Raw genomic sequence first — 23,553 nt, forward strand, 5'->3', positions numbered from 1 at the left:
TAAATGAAAAAAAAGTACGAAAATTATATGAGTATAATATGATAAATAGTGAAAAATTTGTTTATAAAACAAGGGGTCATAAAATTTAGATTAAAAAAATATTGAACGTATATGTAAAAGTTTAATACAATATATTATTAATAATATGTTTTTAAAAATATGATAATACTAAACATAATTTTTATTTTTTTTCATATATTTTTTATTAATAATTCAAATATAAAGTATTCAATTGAGTATCAACCTTAATATAACATAATATATATTCAAAATTCAATTATTATAAAAAATTATCCAAAAAGATTAGAGATTTGGATAACAAAAAATTGTATTTTTTGTTTTATATAATTATGATAATTAAAATATAAGAAACATTTTTATATTTTAAAAAATTCATAAAAACATAAAACATAAAAAATAAAAAAAATAAATTTAATATAAAAAAAATATAAAATATGTATATAATATATTTTGAATTTAATTTTTAGAATAATATATTTTAAATATAAATTTAAAAAATGTAAATAATTTGTGTTTTTTTTAGTAAAGGCGATGAGACAACCTTTCACGCATTCACTGTTCACCACATGTTTGTAACAGTGACAGGGTGGAAGCAGCGACAAGACAAAAAAAAATCAAAAGAAAAAGCAAAAAAACGAGAGCAATAATACAAAAGTTGGTCCCACTAAAAATATCTTCTAGCCAATGTGCTTGTGTGCGTGGCTTACAACATGTGGAACCGTTCTCGGCCACCCAACACCCCACTAGGACGACGTCGCATCGCAGCAAAAGACCTTACTCTCCTTGTCACTCTCCCGCCACGTGTCAACTTCTTCCATTGAGGTTATCACTTCGAGTCCCTTTCTTCCTCGACTGACTTTTTCGCTTCTTCTGAAGCCAGCTCTGGTGAAAAATATTCAGCTGCCCTCACGACCATCATAAATATATTAATTAAAACAATTTTTTATTAAAAGACTAAAATTCGTTTTTTATTAAATATTAATTTTTAGATTTTTTAATTAAATGATTTTTATTTTGTTTTAAAAACAAGATGAATAGATAAGTAATTTGGTATATTTAATAGAGAATTATAACTTTTAATATATTTAATACAAAAATATAAAAATCTGTTCACTTAAATAGAAATATTTGAAAATTTAATTCATTTAATAAAAAATTAAATCTCTTCAATTAAAAAAATTAGTTAATTTAATAGAAAAAATATTAATTCAATAATACCATAAGCTCTTATTCCTAAAACAAACTAAAATATTGAAGAGAAAAACAAATATGAAATTATGCAGCACAAGAGATAGGCTGCGATACGAGTAGCTTGGTTCTTGTTGAGTTGGCTTTGATTTAATTATTATCAAATTAAATTTGATTATGTTATTATTCAAGTTAGTGGGTTCACAATTTTTTAGTTTTATTTAAATTTAATATAAATAAATTTTTAAAATTTTAAATATTATTCTCTCGTTTCAAATATGAAAGATTAATGGATAAATATAAATTATATAATTTAACTATAATTTATGAAGCTAAATTTGAATTAGTTTAGTTAAAGAATTTTATTACTTAAAAAAAATTTTATTTTATTATGACGTGGCATGTTCTTATTGATCAGTCATCTATATCACAAAACACCATGCACTACCCAATATAAACCCTATAGTGGTGTATAAAAGCTAAACCGCCCACCAAATCTTACTTCGTCGTGTCGAAGCCAAACATCTGTCTCCCAAATTTTCTTCTCATGGTTTCCAAAAACCCGAACCCGGCTGAAGGATTCTATTTAGATCCGAATCGAATGGAATTACCCGGAATTGGACCTTTTGCAACGACAGCGACAACAGCCGTTGTTCCTTCTACGGTGTCGTCGTCTGAGGATCCGTCAAAGAAGATCCGGAAACCCTACACTATTACCAAGTCTAGAGAGAGCTGGACCGAACCCGAACATGACAAGTTCCTTGAAGCGCTTCAACTGTAATTGAACTCTTCTATTATCTCTTTAAACTGTTCGTTCTTGTAGCGTTTGTATACGTATGCGGTTTTAAGGAAATTGAAACGAAATTTTGTGGCTGGAAGGAATTTTTTTTTTTGTTGTTGCGTAATCTGGCATTGAATTTTGTTTGGATTGTGAGAAATTTAAGTGGAGAAAAAATTTGTACGCTTTTGCGATATTTTGTATGACTATGATTCAATGAATGTGTTGAGCTTCAGTTTTTGTTTGTTAAGAAAGTAGTTGGAGAAATCAGTGAAGTTATTGTTTCTGAGATTCTTAATTTTATCCAGTTTTATTTTTAATTTAGCTTAGCTGTTGAAGTGATGTTCTGATTTTTTAATTGATTGAAATTTTGTGGATGTCTCTAGTCGCAATTTGGTTGTTCCGAGAAGTAGTGGGAATTTTTAAGCAAGTGGACTTTTAGTTTATTTGAATTTTGTTATTTTCAGGAGAAGGTACTTCTTTTGCAGTGAACTGCCATACAATAAATTAGTGGTATTATATGTGTTTCAACTTTCAAAATTTGTTCCTTAGTAGCAATAGCTTTGTATGAAGCAAGTAGAATAAACTTAAATGAGTGGAAAAATATTGAATGGCACACTTGATAAAGAACCTTATACCATTAGCTTTGCGCGAAAGAGAAGAGAATCGGCTGTTCAAGTGGTTTATTCACTTGGTTGGTGCATGTAATAGCATTTTAAGTTTATTTTTGTGGGGATCATGCAATATAATGAGGTCCAACTGGCAAATATAAAGGCATGGTATCTTATTTTAATGGCTGTGGAACCATAAAAAATGTATGACATTAGGTGCCTTTAACTAGTCTATGTTGCATGATCCTCATGAATGGACCATTCTATAAAAGAAATTCTAAATATTATTTAAAATTTTCAGGATTACTTGGTTCTTTATTGATGGAGAGAGGTTATTTTCTTGGAGAAATTCATTTAAGGTTGAAATTTTAGTTGACTAATTGCAAAGAAAACGAACATTGATATGAATTCCTATCCTTACTATTTTGCTTTTGTCATCTGCTGATTTTATGTTCTTGTGATTGTACTCAGCTTTGACCGGGACTGGAAAAAAATTGAAGCATTCATTGGATCAAAGACAGTTATTCAGGTACACTGAGGTCCAGAATACCTTAATTGTTATTAGTATAATTTTAATATCAATGTCTTTCATGTTAGTACCTGTTATATTATTTCATTTTCTTTTATTTTTTATTTTTATGATAGTGTCATTTCCTTGGGGTTTTGTTTTTAAGCATTTCCATTTTCTTTGCTACTTCTTTCTCCTAATTTGTTGTCCATCTGCATTCTACCTTCCATGGGCTGTAAATTCCCAATTTTTTGACGATAGATTCAGCTATTTCACTCTCTCAACTGCTAATGATTTGCAATACACACTAGAAATATATAAAGAATTGGAGAACTCCCTTTTGCAGATTCGAAGTCATGCACAGAAGTACTTTCTAAAGGTTCAGAAAAATGGAACAGCTGAACATCTACCTCCTCCCAGACCTAAAAGGAAAGCTGCTCATCCATATCCTCAAAAAGCCTCAAAAAATTGTGAGAATAGTTATTTTTTATTTCTGAAGTATGTTCATGGTCATTATGCAAATTTAATGTAATCCTGTCTCAAAATGACACTTTTAACAGCTCCTGTGCAATCACAAGTCTCGGGTCCCTTGCAATCATCTTCTTCTCAACTTGAACCTGGACATTTTCTGAGTCCTGATACCTCTTCAATGCTTATGATTCCAATGGCTAGTGCCGCTGCATCTTCCTGCACAAACAATGTACAAACAGTTGGTTTATCACTTGTGACAAAAGGTTAGTTGATTAATACTCACTGTAATATCAATACCATCAACCTGATTTATGATAGCTCTATCCAGAATTAATATTTTAGATCTTTGTAAATGTTTTATGTGCTGTTGCAGGGCCACCGGTAGCAAATAACGGAAGTAATTCAACAGAGAGTACTCCAAAAACACGAGCAGGAGGTGAAATGACTGATCAAGGGAATCTTGGTCATTTAAGAGGTGACACCTTCAACTTTAGCTTTATTCTCATGGTACTTCTTAATCATCCATACCCTTATTCTCTTTTTTTTTTTTTGGGTTAGTGTTTACCATGCCCTTTTTGTTGATGCAGTCCTACCTGACTTTGGGCAAGTGTACAGCTTCATTGGCAGTGTATTTGATCCAAATGTTTCTGGTCATTTGCAGAAACTTAGAAAGATGGATCAAATAGATGTTGAAACGGTATGTTACAAATTCAACTTGTATTATTTCGGTCGTTGTTGTATAATAAAAAATATCATTTTTTCTGATCATATAATTAATTCTCTGATAGCAATAATTGCTTCTTAATCCTAGTCAATCATTGTGGCTTTAGTTTGATGTTCTCTGGTTCTACATAACTACGGTCAAATATTTAGTTACCTTACCGACTTCTGCACAGGTGCTGTTGTTGATGCGAAACCTTTCAATCAATCTTAGCAGTCCTGATTTCGAGGATCATGTAAGCATCCTCTCCACTGCTTTGCTTTCCCTCTCTCTCTCTCTTACTTTTCCTCCATTGTGTTTTCATTTTCCCTCCCATTGAGATCCTTGGGCAGCTTGTGCTTTTTACTAGGGATTGTTATCTTTGGATTGTATTACAATATAAGTTAAGCTATTGCTTTTTTGTTATCGGGGCCCTCATATTTTTATTTTATTTTATTTTTTTGAATTGATGCAGAGAAGGCTGCTTTCATCCTATGAAATTGACACAGAGATGGCCAACTATGGTGCTGCAAATAATGTCCTTGTAAATGATCAACAATGCAAGAATGTTGCTTAGTTTCGGTAGGTTAATAGAAATAAATTAGTTTACTTGTTCATATGTAGGGGAGTTGAGCTGAGTAGTGTTAGAGTGAGTTCGGCTCGATAGCATTAAAGCAAAGCTCGAGCTTGAGATAAGAATAACTGGCTTGAGATTGGCTTAAAAAATTACATTTCAACTTCCTTACTTATTATCAATTAATTCCTATGTTTAAAGTCAAAAAGTAAGATTTTAAGGGTGTAAGTATAAAATTTAAAACAATTAGGGGTATATTTTATTCTAGTTGAGTCATGAGTTTACAGAGTTTGACCTACAGCAAGCTTCAGCTTGGCTCAAGAGCCAAACTTGAATTGTTTGAGCTCAGTACGGCTTGACAATAATAGAGATGATCCCGGTTCAGCCTGTTTACACCCGTAATCATTGGTATGTATAATTTCCTTCATTTTTGTGTAACCAATCCTTAGTTTAGTCTTCTGTTGGTCATACCTTCAGCTGCAGTGACATTAAACTCACCTAGTGTGTCCAGTCAGATTCATGTACTTATTAGAAGAAAGTATATGTTAAAAGAAAAAAAAAAGACATGAAAAAAATCGTAATGAAGGGAGTGTATAGTTCTAGTTCTTCTATGAAGGTTGTCCTGTACATTGATGTATTATTGTGTATGAAATTTACAGTTTTGAGGCATTATTTTTGGTGATGTTCTACTAATACGTTGAATGATGTATATGCATTGTTCTGTATATACTATTTTCAATAATCCGGCAGCGTCGCATGTATGGTGGTATGCAATTATAGTAAATCATCACGTCACTCAATTACATGATTCAATCAGTTTGTATATATAAGTTAAAAAAGGATTGTTTGTGTACAATTTTATTCAAACCGAATGTCCCATGGATGATTTTCATGTCTTGAAAATCAACTTGTTTGGTTTATATTTATCAAGTTACATGCCTACTTTCCCCACTCTATGGCATTAAACGGTTCTCCCGTCCATTAAGCTTTCCAAGATGATACTAGTGATGTGGTTTGGGGTATATTCGAATCAAATAGAGTTCAAAGTTTAAGTTTGATTCGAGTTTAATAAACTAGAATTAAAAGTAGTTTAAATTCAATTTAATTAAAAAATAATTTGATTTAGTTCAGTTTGGGTGATTGGTTTGAATCTATAATTTAAATTTGTAACTTAACTATTCTTAACTCATGAGTTGAATTGAGTTAAATTTTTTTTTAATTTGAGTTTGATTCAATTTTTAAAACGAATTGATCCTTTTAGTTTGAACTCTACTTTAATATGAGTTAAACAAATTCAAATTGAATTAAATTGATATTTGAAACTAAACTACTTTAGTTTGAATTTACTCTTAAATGCAAAGTTGAAGAGTTGGACTTTATATGTTAATTTTGTTTAATATATAATTTAAAATTATATTAATAAAATAATATTTTAATATCCTTTTAACTAATATTAATTAAATATAATAATTATTTATATATATCAGTTTGATTAAATACAATAATTATTTGTTCAATTGAATAAGAAATGCATTAGATGAATTTATAATAAATATTAATTTAAATATATCAGCCAAAACAGTAATAACCTTATTTTATTTATAAAATATTAAAAAAATTATTTTATATTATGTAAAAATATAAATATTAAAAAAACAATTGTGGAGGCATAACTTGAGCGGGTTTCGGAGGCCCACCTGAATATTTCTAGCCCAACAAATTAACCCAATTAGCGGGTCCAAAGTGACCCATATAAATTGAGAATCACTTTTCTAGGGTTATACCTTCTGCTCTGAAAGTAGCTCTGCACACCTCTTGCAGCTGCCGCGAGAAATCAGCCAGACAGAAAGGGCTTATCTTATTTTCGCTCGGCAGCCATGGTGACTGTTCTCCATTTAGCTGTGTTGGTGCAGTCTAACTAATGGTTAACATATTTAACGATTTCTTTCTTTTTTTATGTTCAGATTATTCCAGAGAAGAACCGGAAAGAAATCTGCAAGTACCTTTTCCAAGGTACGTCTCTTATTTTTGCTTGTAGTCAACCATGGGTTCAATTTTTTCACTTGTTAATTTGTTTCCTTTTGGTTCGCTTCACATTATAGTATTAGATGTTTACAGATCTTATGCTTTCTGTATTAGCACCTAGTGCTAAACATGGTTATCAGTATCTATGATAAGCATCCTACGATTCGGGTGGAAAAGTATACTTATCTTAGTATTTTAGAGTGAATGAAAAATTGACATAATATGGTAAGATGCATATCAGCCTATATAGTAAAATTACTTATATAAACCGATACAACTTTTTGGACAAGTGATGTGTGTCCAGGATTTATTAGTAGACATCAAAAAATTGAAGGTGTGTGTGATAATTTTTAAGAAAATGATATCGTAGTAGGAAAATTTTTTCATTATTTTATTATTATTATTTTTAAGAAGGTGTATCTTAGGATATGCGATACATGAACTGGATGACCCATATGAAATTAGTTTTTCAATACACAATAGGTGGTGATTCGACTACAATGGTGTTGAAATCCTGTATTTTTGTTATTTCAATTTCCAAACAGAGTACAGGGATGCTAAATTTTATCGGTTTCCAAGAAAATAACCTTATGTTTTCTTTTTATGTTTTTAACTGTATAATGGAAAGTATAGTAAGTGTTGCAATTAAGCTTAACTAAGTTGCTTTTCTTGGAATTGCTTGTTACTGCTGGATTAATGAAGTGCATAGATAACCTAGCACTTTTAATGTATATAGTTATATGACTTCTGGTTATAGTTAGTGTAAATAATGTTATTAATGGTGTTTTATGTTACAACTATGACATTCTCCTCATATATTGTTATATGACTTCTGGCATTCATGCTTTCATGCATTTCTTGCAGCTAATCAGTAAAATGAGGTATTTATTTGTTTTATTTTCGGTTTTGATTGTGGTAAAACTCATTTGAATCCACAGAGGGAGTCTGTTATGCAAAGAAGGATTACAATCTTGCAAAACACCCAGAGATTGATGTTCCCAATCTGCAAGTGATTAAGCTAATGCAAAGCTTCAAATCCAGAGAGTATGTTCGAGAGACATTCGCATGGATGCACTACTACTGGTATCTTACCAATGATGGGATTGAGTTTCTGAGGACTTATCTCAATCTTCCATCAGAAATTGTGCCTGCCACCTTGAAGAAATCTGCAAAGCCTGCTGGTCGCCCAATGGGTGGTCCTCCTGGTGATCGTCCAAGGTATTTTTTTAATGATGTTTTGAAGTATGCCTTCATTGGTGGTTTTTACATGTAATGTGAATAAATATGCTTTAATTATTTGATCTTTAGGGGCCCACCTCGATTTGAGGGAGACCGTCCAAGGTTTGGTGACCGTGAAGGGTACCGTGGAGGCCCTCGTGGCGGTGATTTTGGTGGTGAGAAGGGAGGAGCCCCTGCAGATTTCCAGCCATCCTTTAGGGTAATTTCTCTTTCTTAGAAGACCACAAATTTCAATTATTTTGTAATATGATTATTAAATTTGAGTCTGCATTTCCCCTTCATTTTCTTATTGTGTCATTCTCTTTAATATACACTTAAGTGAGTGAACAATCAAAATCTTTAAAATTCACTTGAGCTGGTACCTAAAAGATTGTTTCCTTGCACCATTTTCAACTCAAATCCAAAATAAGACTACATATAGGGGGTGGATTTGATATGAACTGGTTGAGCTCTAATACCGGTTTGGATCAAACGGGTTGAGTTTGAACCAATTCAAACTTTCAAGTTTGAGTTTACCTTAGATCGAATCTTAAGTTAAATTGCTTTTGAGTCCAGTTCGAGCCTCACCTCATCAATCTGGAGGCAATTTTGAATTAGCCATGTTCGGGCTCGGCCAAGGCTGAATACAATCCTAACTACAGATGTTCTCATTCTTTAAATGCAAGAACTGTGTGTTGGGATGTCTATATGGTACATCAGGAAAAGGAATTGAATTGGTGATTAGGATGAGTTTTTAGGGACTAGTGCTTATTTTACTTTTAACTATGTTTGCCATCGATAATGCATCCTATTGTGAAAGTGTCGTAAGTATATTGAGCAAAATAAGATGAAGATCAATGCCATGAATTCTGTCTGGTGTTGCATGAGAAAGTTATAGAAATGATTAAATGATGCGAGTGTCTGGTTGAAAATAGGTTCCTTTTTTATTTCTAGAGAGAATTGTTAAGCATCTAGACTATGGTGTTGACTCGTCCCTTAATTGGTTCAGTTATAAAACTTCTTTGCTTTAGTTTTATTGAAGGAAAGAAATAGAGATTATATATCTAGGTTTTAATTTCAAATCAATGGATACTATGTTGTGTTGATCCGGTGATTCTCTGCTAATTTTATCCATGGTCTGAATCTGTATATGTATTCATGGGTGGATGTCTTATCAACCCTGTCTATTATGTGAATCTAATTCCTGATTTGGCCATGCAGGGTGCTGGTGGAAGGCCTGCCTTTGGCCGTGGTGGTGTTGGATATGGTGCAGCTCCATCAGGTTCAGGATTTCCTTGAAGAGATGCCTGTTTTCTTAATTTATCTTTGTCTCAGATTTAGTGGGTCATGTCTAAGACCAATTCTAAGCCTTTGTTGAATTCTCTATAGCATTTTGTTTTGTATGCTTTTAAGTGGAATTTTCTGAGCTTATTATGAGATCGTAAATTTTTTCCCAGCTTGCTTACTGATTGACAAGGGACGTTTCGCATTATTTGCACTATGTTGAATTGGGGTAGTTTTATGTTTAGTCCTTGAATTATAAACGTTTGTTGTGCCCCAACGACCTCAGGGCTTGATTGGAATTTGGAGAGAACATTCCTCTTCCTTGCGAATTTCTAGGTTTTGTCCATGATGGTTTTTTGTACGATAGTTAAAATAGTGGGTTAAAAGGAAAGAAGTTACCCAAGGGGAGCTTGAATGGTATTAATTTAGGATCCCTAAGAAAAGAGTTCTTAGATACAATTAGAAGTTAATATCAAGATTACTGGATTCGGAATTTGATTTATTCAATGTGATCGCCAGTCTTGAAGGAGAGGTCCAGCTTGAAGGGAGTTTTTCTCGGTTAGAAAAAAGGAAAAAGAAATTGAGGTCGGAATTTCAAACTCAAATTGAACAAAGATTAAGTTAAATTGTTCTGAATGAATCAGGTTTGAATTATAAAACAACCTTGTCAATTTTGAGTTGACTGTTATATTTAAAATGGTCAAAAACTAAATTATTAAAATAGTGACAAGGGATGTCACAAACCGCAATCAAATTATTTCTTCAGATTTAATGGCCACAAAGCATCTACCATAAAATGGAACCGAGAATTCAGATAAATCAGCTTAAATTTGACTATGCCGGCAACGTACAAAAAGGGACAAAAGACACCAAGGTACCATTTCTGCCCCTATCTACGCACATCTGTAACGACTCAACAGGACCCAAAAGCCCAAGAACACAATACAACTGACCACATTGCCCATCCTACAACAGAACAGAACTTAGTCAACCTCCTCCATCTTGCTCTCCTCAGCACCGTCTTCCTCCAATGCAGGCATATCAGTGTCATCCTCCGCAGCCTCTTCCTCATCAATGCTAAGACCCAATTTCAACATCCTATGAATCCTCGATGCGAATGTGTTTGGTTCATCAAGGCTGAATCCAGAGGTTAACAGAGCAGTCTCAAATAGCAGCATCACTAGATCCTTCACTGACTTGTCGTTCTTGTCAGCCTCAGCTCTCTTTCTCAGCTCCTCCATTATTCCATTGTCTGGGTTTATCTCCATTGTCTTCTTGCTTGACATGTACGACCCCATGCTGTTGTCCCTCAAGGCTTGAGCCTTCATGATCCTCTCCATGTTAGCACTCCAGCCATACTCCCCAGTCACCAAACAGCAAGGTGAATCGACTATTCTGTCGGAAACAACCACCTTCTCAACTTTATCACCTAGTATGTCTTTGATAGTCTTGCAGAGGTTTTCAAACGATTTCTTCTTCTCCTCTTTCTTGTTCTTCTCTTCCTCAGTCTCGTCCTCGAGTTTCAGTCCTTCCTTTGTGGCAGAAACCAGTTTCTTTCCATCGTATTCCTTTAGCTGACCAACAGCATATTCATCGATAGCATCAACCATGAAGAGGACTTCATAGCCTTTCTTCTTGAGTCGTTCCAAGAATGGAGAGTTCTCCACAGCCTTCTTGCTTTCACCAGTAATGTAGTAGATGTCCTTCTGACCTTCCTTCATCCTGGTGACATAGTCCTTTAAGCTTGTCAACTCATCGCCACTCTTGGTTGAGTGGTACCTAAGAAGGTCAGCCAATTTGGTTCTGTTTTGGCTGTCTTCATGGATACCCAGCTTCAAATTCTTTGAGAAAGCCTCGTAGAACTTATTATAATCTTCCTTATTCTCTGCAATCTCGCTGAACATTTCAATGCATTTCTTCACAAGGTTTTTCCTGATTACCTTCAAGATTTTGTTCTGTTGCAACATTTCACGAGAGATGTTGAGTGGCAAGTCATCAGAATCAACAACACCCTTGACAAATCCAAGGTACTCAGGGATGAGCTCCTCACAGTTGTCCATAATGAACACCCTTCTGACATAGAGCTTGATATTGTTCATCTTCTTGCGGGTGTCAAAGAGATCAAATGGTGCTCTTTTAGGGACAAAGAGGATGGCCTTAAATTCAAGCTGACCCTCAATGGAGAAATGCTTTACAGCGAGGTGCTCTTCCCAGTCATTGGTCAAGCTCTTGTAAAATGCAGCATATTCCTCCTTGGTGATTTCCTCTGGCTTGCGCAACCAAATGGGTTTCTGCTTGTTAATCAGCTGCCACTCATGAGAAACCTCCTTAATCTTCTTCTTCGATTTGGTCTCTTTCTCTTCGTCAACTTCTTCAACTGCACCTTCCTCCTCCTTCTTGGGTTCATCATCTTCATCATCACTGATTTCCTTCTCCGTTGTTTTCTCGGTCCAGAGGTAAATGGGATAGCTGATGAATTCAGAGTGCTTCTTTACAAGGTCCTTAATTCTCCGCTCTTCCAAGTATTCAAGCTGCATAAAACATATTTGTAACAAACTCCATCATAAACTAATCACATTGCAAGCGCCAAGAAGTACAACTGAGTTATTGAAACTAAGTTTTTACCTGATCCTCCTTGAGGAAGAGAGTCATCTTGGTACCCCTCCCAAGTGGCTCTCCATTGACATCCCTTCTAACAGTGAAAGAGCCGCCAGCTTGGGATTCCCAGATATACTGCTCATCATCATTGTGCTTTGTGGTGACAACCACCTTCTCTGCAACAAGATAAGCAGAGTAGAAACCAACACCAAATTGACCAATCATGGACACATCAGCTCCAGCCTGCAAAGCTTCCATAAACTCCTTGGTTCCAGATCTTGCAATTGTACCCAGATTATTCACCAAATCTACACAAATCAAATTAAAAAAATAAACATAATTTCAAGAACCCCTCTCATCTTTCTCTGTAAAAAATACATTCCAATTCTAAAACTTCAATCACAATCTATAAAGCACAATGGTGAACATTCATATCGTGTAAGAGATGTGACCGCGTGTTACTTTACAAAACCGTCATCCAATCACATGCTTACACAGCATCTCATCATCATGGCACTTAAATTGATACTCATTGGCAGCATATAACTGAGTTTTGTCTCGCTAATTCAAATTACTGATCAGGCAGTCTACATTTCCGTACAATTTATAAACAAGAAAACTTGAAGCCAAATTGCACTGCACTTCATAAAGCTCATAATTATAACTAAAACATAATCAACTTACGATACAATGCTGCTTCTGGAAGAATGAAAAATACATTTTAGAGATGTAGAAAAGTTCAATCACCTGCTTTGGTCATCCCGATGCCGCTATCAATGATCGAAAGAGTCTTGTTCGCCTTGTCAGGCACAATTCTAATGAACAACTCAGGCTGAGCATCGAGCTTGGTCTTATCGGTCAAGCTCTCAAATCTGATCTTGTCCAAGGCCTACACCATCACCAAATCCACAAAGTCAGCAACAAAAGAAGAAACAAACACAACATGACTATTTAACTTACATCAGAAGAATTACTGATGAGTTCACGAAGAAAGATCTCCTTGTTGCTGTAGAACGTGTTGATGATCAAACTCAACAGCTGATTGATCTCTGCCTGAAAGGCGAAGGTCTCAGCAGCGTCCGCCATTTCTCCACACGAAAAACAGAATTACTATAATCAAAAAGCAAGAATGTTAACTGAAGAAAGCTTGCTTGCACAGAGAGACTATAAATTACAATGTGAAGCAGCGCATTGGATGTACTTATACTAGAGAGTTGCGAAGACTCTTGACCTCTGAGATCAGCGAGAAAATAGGAGAAGAGAGATTCTGGATTGTTCGAATAAACGATGTCGCTTTAGTTTGAATTATCTGGTTTTTTACAGTACGGTGTCGTTTAGTAGTTCGTTTTCTTAGCGGGAAGGTTTAATAGTTTAATTGGTTAATGGCTAAAAGGTAATTTCAAAAGGTTGGAAAGGGAATTCGAGAGAGTTCGTCCAGTTGGGCAAGTCTGGAATGTTCTTTCCGTGAGTGACCGGTTTCTTTGTTGACGAAGACTCCACAGGTGTTTCCACTCGTGCGCAGTTGTGCCAAAACCCAATTTTATGATCTTCAACCGTTAGATTATAACCATGCTAACCAATAACATAATTTTTTGAAAAAAAATAAAATAATTTTTCCTTAGCTACATTTATCTATGTTGGGAGGTCGACCCGGTGTGGAGGGCACCACCCACAATTTTGCAGATTGTGTCAGGGCCTTTGGGTTCAATTTGTGGGCCGCCCAACACAAATTGCAAAAAATATAAAAAAAATTATTTATTAAAATATTATTAAAAATAAAATTACACATATAACATTATCGGGTATCTAACCAAAAGTTTTCACAGAGACATGACTCAGAGGCTTCATGGGTCATGCCCGAGGTCTTGGCATACACTGGCCAGCATGGCCAGGCTTTGGCGACCACAACACAATATACAAATACATACATACATATATACATATACATACATACATATATATATACAATATACATATACATACATACATATATACATATACATACATACATATATATACATACATATATACATACATATACATATACATACATACATATATATACGTACATATATATATACATACATATATATGTACATATATCTATATATGTATATACATATATAGATATATGTACATATATGTATATCTATACATGTATATATATACATATATGTATATATATGTATATACATATACATATATATGTATATATATACATATATATATGTAGATAGATATATATACATATATATGTATGTATATGTGTGTGTATATATATATATATATATATATATATATATATATATATATAGTTTTTACACACAGATCACATTCTAGCTTGGCAATGTACGTTGGGCCCCGACCCAACAAAATTGCATGGTGGTTCGAGCTAGGTCTAAACATGGCAAATGGCCTAACCCTGTTAGATGCACAAAAAATGGTCAAACCTAAAAAGGCATAACCAATATTATAGCAGGTCGTGTTAGGCCATGGGCATCAAGCCCGTGAGGCGATCTGCTACTATTCACATAATTATTTTAAAAAATAAATAATTATAATAAATATATATTTTTTCTTAAAATTAATAGACGACCTATCGCTGTATACATAGAGTCAGACTGTGAGCCTTATTTATTTTTTTGAATCGGTCCAACCCGTTGACGCCACTGGCTCATTTTCAAAAAAAGGAAACTTTTACTCTATATAATTTAGATGTAATAAAAAGAACAACAGAAAGATGACAATTATGGTATAAAAATAAAATTTAAACATTAAAAATTAAAAATCAGTTGCTTTTCTGCTGACATTTTTTGAGGTTTTACCTTTTAAGGATAAATTTTAGCAGGAATTTTTTTTTTTTTTTAAGTAGGATACAAATTTGTATTTTAGGTGAGAAAGTGGGGCCTAGACTTACGGCGGCTCCGGCGACCAACTGTGTCGGTGGCTCTACTCAAGTCGTCCTTGATGAAACCTTTTGGTCATGGCGAGCAGATCACTGAAAAAGAAATCCAATAAACGATTTAATAATAACTCCAATCCCAATCCCTCTACGTCGTCGTTTTCATCATCATCTTCTTCTTCTTCTTCACGCATGGATTCTTCTCATTTGGCTCGATTCAGGTACAGAAGAACCACTGCAGCTGTCTTAATCTTTCTTATTGTTTGTGGTTTGGTCGCCTTAAGCATTTCGTCCGACATATGGCATAAGATCGTCCGACCTGTTGATTACTGGCCCGATATTTACACCATTGAAGTTCTAAACGAGTTTCCTCATGATCCTGGTGCCTTTACGCAGGTAAATTACTAATTTTCATGCTAATTTTTAATTATTTAATTTATTTTTTAAAATTTACTGGAATGGCCTAGTTCAAAATCAGGAACTCGTATTGAAGGCGTTGTTGATGTTATGTTTGGAAATTTAGTAATGGGAAACCCTAAGAGAATTGATCTTTTGTTTACATAGATCCCGAGAATATTTTGAGAAAACGAATTGAGTAGGATGGCGTAAGAATCTGAACATAGAATTGGATATTGGAATCATTTTTAAGAGAAAGATAGACATGGGTTTTGTACTGTTTCACTTATTCAATTCGAAGCTCTAAATCCATGTTACAATGCAAAATGTATTTCATTCTCTCTAAATTTCTTAAATTTGTATGGAATCAGTTAACATTCTGCTTGTTTGGTTTCAGGGCCTTCTGTATGTTGACGATGATACTTTGTATGAGTCAACTGGTCTTTATGGAAAGGTAAGTTTATATTGATATTATTTTGTCTATTACGAGCAAATTAGTATCTTTTGACCATTTTACTCTTAATGTTGCAGTCATCTGTTCGGAGAGTAGCTCTCAAGACTGGGAAGGTATAGATACCATATTCTTAAATTCTTATGCAAACTTCTTGAAAAGGACTCTTTCTTCTCATCTACATTTTTTCTCCATCCTGTTAAATGAGTGATGCAAATACTTTGATTGGAGCTGTTCCTTATTCTGTCTTTTATAAACAGATATGATGTGGTATCACTGCTATCTTGTGCTCAGATATAATGTTCTGACAAGGTCGATTTTATAATTTTCAGTGAGGCATTAATTGTGTTTGCTTTATGCACTATGCAGGTTGAGGCTTTCCAGGAGATGGATGATTCGTATTTCGGGGAGGGCTTAACTCTTTTTGGGGAAAGGTGTGTGAAGAATCAAACATATTGATTAGGTTAATTCTGCTTTTTTCACAGAATTCTGTTTCATTCTAAATTATAAGCAGCTTTGTTCTTCTGTGAGCTAAGCTTTATAGGTTTTATGACCACTTTCCAAAAATAATTGGGATGTATTTGACATTTTAAAACTTTAAAAAGCTTGAAAATAGCTTATTACAATTGCCTGAATTTTGGGTTTCTCTTAGTAGACATAAAATATCTTATTTTATTACAAAAAACTTTTAATGGGTGGCCACCAAATAATACAATAAAAATTATGTGTCCATGAAATTAAAAATGTCTTTTTGACTGGTGGATTAGCTGAAATAAACACTCATTAATTGAAAATCATGGTAATGACAAAGAATGATGAATTTAGGATTGTTGTGTCGAATCTTTCCTTCATCTTTTCCATAATCAGTTTTTTTTTTTTTGGTGCGAATGTCGATTAGCTTTCATTCTTCTTGAAAGCTTGTGTAACTTTGACAAGTTGTTGTGGAAAATTATCATTTAAGAAGTAGACTGCTAAACATGTCTATTTACTAATCTGAGTTGTATGGTTATCCTCTTGTACAATCTGGCCTTTATCTTTATTGTTGTTCAATTTTCTCTTCATTCAGTTGCATCATGCTTGTTGCAGCTGGAGCATCTAAACAGTAACAATGCTAATATAGCAATTTCTCATTTTCCTTTGTAGGCTATTCCAAGTAACTTGGTTGAGGCAAAAAGGTTTCATATATGACCAATATAATTTAAGCAAAGTTTGTTCTTCATCCTTGTTCTGCTATAATTGGTTCTTTGTCTGGTTGTTAAGTAGTTATCCTCTTGATTTAGTAAAAGATAGAAGTCAATGAATTCAAGTGAGGTCCATGTTTCTATAAACTCATAACTTCCACACACTAAAAATGAATTCCCCCTTTGGCTTGTATTTAAAAGTTTATGCGCACATCTTGTTGTGGAGATTCTGATTTGTTTTATCTTTCTTGAAACGATTTTACTTCTGAAATGGTTCATGTTCATAGGTTGGACCTAAAATTCAACATAGAACTTTTAGGAAGTCTGATATGAGTAATGTTAACTGTAAATATGGCTTTGTAATTTGTTGTAATCGTTGGAATAGTTTCTAAAATTATGTCAAAAGAATCAGCTTCTTTGTCCAAGTGGAAATAAGAAGAAACTAGAAGTGTTTTTTTTTTCTTTTTTTTTGCATTTTTCCTGAAGTTCTTATTTGATTGCTGGTCTGATTTGTAATATTTTTCCATATGTTGTTCACCTTGCAGGTTCAGGAATTTAATCATCAGATGAAAGATGGTTGGGGACTTGCTACTGATGGAAAAGTTCTATTTGGAAGTGATGGTTCTTCAACATTGTACCAAATTGACCCTCAAACATTTAAAGGTTTCTCCTATATTTGACAGTTGGTGCCAATTCCTTTTTTTTTTTCCAAATAATTTTGAATTTACATTTTTGTCTCTTGACTGTTGTAGTGGAACAGATAAACTGGCATGTATTCCTGAAGTGTTATTTAGACTTCTGGCACTATCATAGCCTTGCTTTTTCCAACCAACCGCTTAGTTCCATACTATGCGATAATTTGTGATTTGATCTTTATTTTCTGTTTGTGTTTATGTATATTCATTTGCTTTACTGCTTAATTTGAGTTGCTTTTGATGCAGTTATCAGAAAAAATATTGTCAAATATAAAGGTAGAGAAATACGGAGCCTCAATGAACTAGAGTTCATAAATGGTGAAGTCTGGGCAAATGTTTGGATGGTATTTCCTTACCTATGCATACTTTATTTGCAACTCTTTTTTAATCAGAAATTTTGCAATGGCATGTATACTTCCGATTGGGGAAGGCATTGGCATTTGTCCAAAATGAGAGAAAGGGCCAATGAGATGGAGGCCTTAGAATATTAATTGCTTGCCTGGCATGCAGGCCAAAAGAAACAGAAGAAAAACTGGTCATTAATTTATGAAGAATAAATATCAACTAAGGAATATAAATATGGTAGAGTCTATATATATAATGGGAAGTTCTTGAAAAAGTGCAATGGTTGGGATAGGCCTTAAATTTTGTAACCTACCATTATTACAAAACTTATGCAATGAGCCCTTTCCAAGCTCTTTATCATCATATTGTATTAAACATAGGAAAAAATGTTTTGAGTATCCTTTAGGAAATCACAAATTTTACTTTTGAATTTAAGTTTTAGGAATCGTGATTTGCCTACAGTAAGGAGCACCATGATATGGTTGGATATTTTGATAGAGAATTAAAATCTCTTCTAATTTTGAAATAAGCTTTTTTTGGGTGTAATCATAATGAAATTGTCTGATATTTCTATTTCTTACATTGTAGACTGACTGTGTTGCTAGAATCTCACCTGAGGATGGTCTGGTGCTTGGATGGATTTTGCTTCCCAATTTAAGGTTTTGTTTACATTTCCTTTCTCTTTCTAATGGATTATTTGATTGTTATCCTTAATCTGATCATTTTGCTTCAGAGCTTTTAATATTCCATTTTATTTCCATTTTGTCTTTCAGGAAAGGTTTGATAGCGGCTGGAAAGACTGTAAGTATAACCCAAAAATCATATATTCATTTTCTTTTCTTCTGAAAATGTGGTGCTACTCTTTCTTAATTTGGCTGGTGCTAGAATGTTGGCCATCTGGTTACTTGAAAGAGGAAGGGAGTTCTTAAAAAGACTTCTTGAGCATTTTCAAGCACTACTGTCATCCTTTGTCTCTCTGATCCCACCTAAATTGTTATATAGAGAATCTCTATTTTCTTTCACTTTCATAGCTAATTTGACTTGGATTTGCACTACCTTGTAGGGTATTGATGTTTTGAATGGCATAGCATGGGATCGTAACAGAAGCCGCATTTTTGGTAATAAATTTTGTGTCCTTTCTCCACATTACCATTATTATTATATATTTGATGCCTGATTTATCATGTTGAACACTCTTGGGTTGAAAAAGGGACCTAATAAATCCTCATTTAGTTAGATATATGTATTACAACATGATAAAGTGCTGAAATCTATTTAATTTAATGAATATTTGTTCTAACTATATGGATTTAGTAATACAAATATTGTTTTATTATCCTGCTTAAGCATATGATCTTTACTTGTATATCTTTTGTAACTCATATGCAGGCATCGATTATCTCTCTACCCTAGCCAAACACATTTAGTTTTACAGTCTTCCTTTCCCAGTAACCTGAACCAAATCCCTCACTGAATGCAGTTATTGATCTTTAGTTCTTGTGGCTAAACTTTTAAAAACTGGTATTTGCCCTATTTGTTGTTGATAGGTGCTACAGATTATCCACCATTTCTTGCTTGCCTTTCATGCATCCCATCATCTAATTCAAGATCTCCTTTCATTTCCAACAGATATAATCATAATAATAAAAATAATGACTCATATAGTAGCCTCAATGTTTAATATGCAATTTGATTGGTATGCCCCTTGGTACTTTAAAAGTGGTCAAGTGTCACACTCATATTACTCATAGTCTTGCATATTGTTTCTTATATGTGTGTGTAATCTATGACTTTTATTGTCTTTTTAGACAGTTTTTAGTATCCGCGTTTCCAAAATCTTTAGTTTTTATTTTCAATGATTAGAAATTTTAACGTTAAAAATGTTTCCTATGTAAATTTTGTCTCATGTATTGTTGTTTTTTGAAATTTGGTTTTGGGTTGTCCATGTGCACTGCCTGACTCTTCTCTTGTAGTTACGGGAAAACTATGGCCAAAGCTTTATGAAATCAAATTGCGTCCGATGAAGAGGACACAGCAGGGCGACGATGCCCGTATCATTGAGCAGCTTTGCCTGTTGAATGGGCGAATATAGAGATTTCAGTTTGGCATCGGAAAGGACGGAGGGAGAGGGATCAACAGATGCTTAACCCTCCTTAGTTTTAAAAATTTTCAAATGTAAGTGGACTATTTTGTTGTTATTCCAACATAGACCTTCCCCTACTTTTAATTTTTATTCTTCCGTGATCTCGTACATTTCATTTTTGTCTCCGTCCTTGGGTACTGTTAGATTCCCCAGGCTTCACTACCTTTACTGTAGCTTCCATGATATACAAACAATAGAAAAGAGAAGAGAAGCAACTACATAGAAAAATTATATGAGCTTTAGGAAATTATTGTGAACCTTAGAATTTGATATAGATCTTTCAGTTTCATATTGAAGCTGGAAGAATTCATTCTGTCCTAATTTCTTTGGATGAAACTGTCTGATGGCTCAAGGGGTCCAGGAAATCATTTAAACGAAAAAGATCCAAAATATACAATTTGATTTAGGCATATTTATGGGTGGGATGTATTTAGTTTGACAGATTCTTAGCAAGGTCAAGGGTTTGTTTTGTTGCAATCTTAAGATGAGGTCTTAGAAAGCAGCATACAAGTTGAACAATGCATAAATTTAATATCTATTCTTAACTACTATTTAGTTTCTAAAACCGTGAAGACTATATCTAGAAACTAAATTTGAAAACATTATTTTTCCGAAAAGAGTAATGCGTCATGTAATATCTCTGATCTGATACTCTGATCTACTATTAAGATACTGTTTATTTTGGGCACGCAGTTTATTATAGTTTTGTTTTTAGGTTTGTGACCCAAAATGCATTGTGATAGAGTAAAGAGTTTATATGCTATTTAATAAGTTTCATCTTCTCATCTCTAAATGATGTGGGATGTATACAGATGTCTAGTATCTCTCCCTGTGCTAATAAGAAATTTGCTTAAGGGTCTCACACTTCATGTACTAACGGATTGATACTAATAGCTACTAAGACATTAATATGTGATTTAATTATTTAATTATTTAATATTACCTAATGATATAGTGATGTGACAGTCGATAATATCTATTTTATTCACCGACAAATATAGTATAATTTGATAAAATTTAAATAAAGGAATCAAACATCACATTGACCAAGGTAATCAACTCAACAAGAAGTTATGGGTGGTAATCAAAATAGTCTTTGATCATGCAATGATCTTCTGATCAGTGATTGTGAGATACATCTTATCAAAATACTCAAAAGTGGATCATTTAAGCAACAAAAAAGACATACATTTGAAATTTATTAATAACATATCAAAATTAAACTTTTAATTTACTTAAATAATTATTGTGAGATCAATTATTAAATTTAAGGTTTTATACGTTTAATGTAATCAGATGATCCCACTCAGATAAGGATTGCCCGTTTGAAATATATATATATATATAAATATATATATATATATATATATATATATATATATATATATATATATATATAAAATACCATTGCAAATGATAACAATTGAACGCTTTATGGTGTTGTTTTGTTGGAGCTAATAAAAAGAAGAGGTTAACAAGTAATAATAGTTATCGTAAATCAATAAAACTGTATATATTTAATTTTAAGTATCTAATTAAGTATTTAGATTATATATTCCCAGTTATGTATTTAAATAATGTATTATTATACGATTAAATAATTTTGAAGTTTAAGTAATATAATACTTAATTACATAATAATATATTATTTAAATATCTAATTAAATATTTAAAACTAAATACATGTAATATTGCTATATGTATATGTATATGTATTTGTGCTTATTAATAAACACAAACAACTTTCCACATATGAGGTTGAAAGTAGGCTTAGATATGATCCGAATTGGCTTGGTCTCGAAAGTCAGTTTCGGTTTGATTTAGCTCAACTTAATTTTGTTTGATTTAAATTTGAATCAAACTCGAACTGAAATATTTGACTTGTTTTTTAAACTGAATTGAACTTGAGTTAAGAGGTGTTTAGCTCAATTAAGTTCAAATCCAACTTGAATTCATGGCTCGAATTAGTAGTTCAAATTTATGGCTTAAATCAATTCGAATTCAGTAGTTCGAATTTGTGACTCAATTTGGCTCGAATAAGAAAATTTAAATATTATTTGGATAAACGACATCGTTTTATTAATAAACCATGAATTCTAATCACGAATCCAAATCATAAATTCAAACCATTAATTTGAACTACTAAATGGAGCCAAACTCAAACCGAATCAAACTGAGCTATTTTTCATCTTAATCGAATTTGAACAAGACTTAATTTTGACTCTATGAACTCGAATTGAATTTAAACTGAACCATTTTCTATTCGAATCAAAGGATTCAGGCTTGGCCCAGCCCAAATCCACCCATAGATGAGAGCAATGGGCCTTGAAAACACCTCCTTGGGAATTTCAAGTCACCACCTAAAGTCAGTATCAATTAAAGTGTGGGAATTTTCCGAAAGGCCTTAGACCACTCCCTGATTTCCATCTAGAGAGATCAATTTTGTTTTTATTTTAATCTTCATTCGCCAGCTGCATAACACAGAGACACTCATTATTTTTTCTAATTTCTGGGTAATCCCTGATCTCACGTTTTCAAAAAATCTGTATCATTATTTGGCAATGATTTATACTATTTCATATAATTACGTATTTTTAAAATTAAAAAAAAAAACCTATTATACTATCCTAAGCATATATTGTCACCTTAGTTTATACGTTATTACATCACCATTAAGATATATTCCCACCCAAGATTTGTTAAAAACCCAAAGTAATGTATGTTAAGTTTCGAAAATTTAAATTCTCATAGATGGATTGTTAAAATTAAAAAAAAAAGTTAGATTCGGGTTAAAATTATTATTTTACCAATAAAAATATTAAAAATAATAAAATATTATATATTTCTTTTCTATGTTTGAAAAACTACATTTCCTCCGAGATTAAATTTTAAAAAATCATATTTTCCCTCGGCTTCTTCTCTTTAGCCATCTTCTCTGCCAACAACCTCTCTTACCACTTTCTCTCTTGACAGTGGACTCTTCTGTTCTAGTAAATGTTATCATTGTCAAATGCATCAAAACCAAACAAGATGAAATCAAACAATGAGGAAACCATACATAATCAATTTTGGACTCTTCGTTTGGCCTATAAATAGCACCAATCTGGAAGAATTGTTGCCAAAAATGAAGGAAGATGGATCAACGAACGAGTTCTTTATTCGTCTTTGTCTCTAATGAGAACGAATGCTAGAGGGAAGACATCACCCGTCGACAACTCTAATGGGTAAGACGTGATTCGTCTCCAATGGGAAGCTGACCATCATTGGTCAAAGAGAAATGGGCTAAAAATAAAACCCTAGCAAGGGAAAAAAGATGATTTTTCAAAGTTTAATTATAAAAAAATTATTATTTTTTAAATATATGAAGAAAATAGATAATGTTTTATTTTTTTAATATATTATAAGTAAACTAATAATTTTAACTTTGAAACTAATTATTTATGTTAATTTTAACCATCTACAAG

The 23,553-nt window shown here is 33.0% G+C and overlaps 4 protein-coding genes across 6 annotated transcripts; 3 read left to right on the forward strand and 1 right to left on the reverse strand.

Moving 5' to 3' along the window:
* Positions 1 to 1,689: 1,689 nt before the first annotated feature.
* Positions 1,690 to 5,523, forward strand: LOC123226151 (protein REVEILLE 6-like). Of its 3 annotated transcripts, none has more exons than XR_006504295.1 (8): positions 1,690 to 1,986; positions 3,070 to 3,127; positions 3,453 to 3,576; positions 3,667 to 3,840; positions 3,951 to 4,084; positions 4,165 to 4,274; positions 4,474 to 4,533; positions 4,753 to 4,894. XR_006504295.1 is itself a non-coding variant. In XM_044650651.1 (8 exons), the coding sequence occupies exons 1-8, from the start codon at positions 1,757 to 1,759 to the stop codon at positions 4,852 to 4,854; spliced, it is 960 nt and encodes a 319-aa protein (XP_044506586.1). In that variant the 5' UTR covers positions 1,691 to 1,756; the 3' UTR covers positions 4,855 to 5,523. The 3 variants fall into 3 exon arrangements, 2 of the variants coding, with proteins under 2 accessions (XP_044506586.1, XP_044506587.1); XM_044650651.1 differs by having other exon boundaries at positions 1,691 to 1,986; positions 3,951 to 4,052; positions 4,753 to 5,523; XM_044650652.1 differs by having other exon boundaries at positions 1,814 to 1,986; positions 3,368 to 3,576; positions 3,951 to 4,052; positions 4,753 to 5,523.
* A 1,053-nt stretch (positions 5,524 to 6,576) lies between these two features.
* LOC123225220 (40S ribosomal protein S10-1-like) lies at positions 6,577 to 9,550 on the forward strand. The gene is made up of 5 exons (XM_044649129.1): positions 6,577 to 6,731; positions 6,816 to 6,864; positions 7,815 to 8,094; positions 8,185 to 8,314; positions 9,316 to 9,550. The coding sequence occupies exons 1-5, from the start codon at positions 6,729 to 6,731 to the stop codon at positions 9,391 to 9,393; spliced, it is 540 nt and encodes a 179-aa protein (XP_044505064.1). The 5' UTR covers positions 6,577 to 6,728; the 3' UTR covers positions 9,394 to 9,550.
* Positions 9,551 to 10,187: 637 nt separating this feature from the next.
* LOC123225219 (heat shock protein 83) lies at positions 10,188 to 13,240 on the reverse strand. The gene is made up of 4 exons (XM_044649128.1): positions 12,937 to 13,240; positions 12,724 to 12,865; positions 12,004 to 12,284; positions 10,188 to 11,909 (listed from the first exon to the last, which is right to left on the reverse strand). Exons 1-4 carry the CDS (start codon positions 13,060 to 13,062, stop codon positions 10,362 to 10,364), a joined length of 2,097 nt encoding a protein of 698 aa, XP_044505063.1. The 5' UTR covers positions 13,063 to 13,240; the 3' UTR covers positions 10,188 to 10,361.
* Positions 13,241 to 14,695: 1,455 nt separating this feature from the next.
* Positions 14,696 to 20,204, forward strand: LOC123224791 (glutaminyl-peptide cyclotransferase). Its single transcript, XM_044648508.1, has 11 exons — positions 14,696 to 15,274; positions 15,672 to 15,728; positions 15,806 to 15,841; positions 16,095 to 16,159; positions 16,869 to 16,932; positions 17,452 to 17,569; positions 17,848 to 17,945; positions 18,535 to 18,605; positions 18,720 to 18,747; positions 19,010 to 19,064; positions 19,920 to 20,204. Exons 1-11 carry the CDS (start codon positions 14,960 to 14,962, stop codon positions 20,036 to 20,038), a joined length of 1,026 nt encoding a protein of 341 aa, XP_044504443.1. The 5' UTR covers positions 14,696 to 14,959; the 3' UTR covers positions 20,039 to 20,204.
* Positions 20,205 to 23,553: the final 3,349 nt, after the last annotated feature.

This window comes from Mangifera indica, chromosome 9, assembly GCF_011075055.1.
Source record: "Mangifera indica cultivar Alphonso chromosome 9, CATAS_Mindica_2.1, whole genome shotgun sequence".
NCBI classification, from domain to species: Eukaryota; Viridiplantae; Streptophyta; class Magnoliopsida; order Sapindales; family Anacardiaceae; genus Mangifera; species Mangifera indica.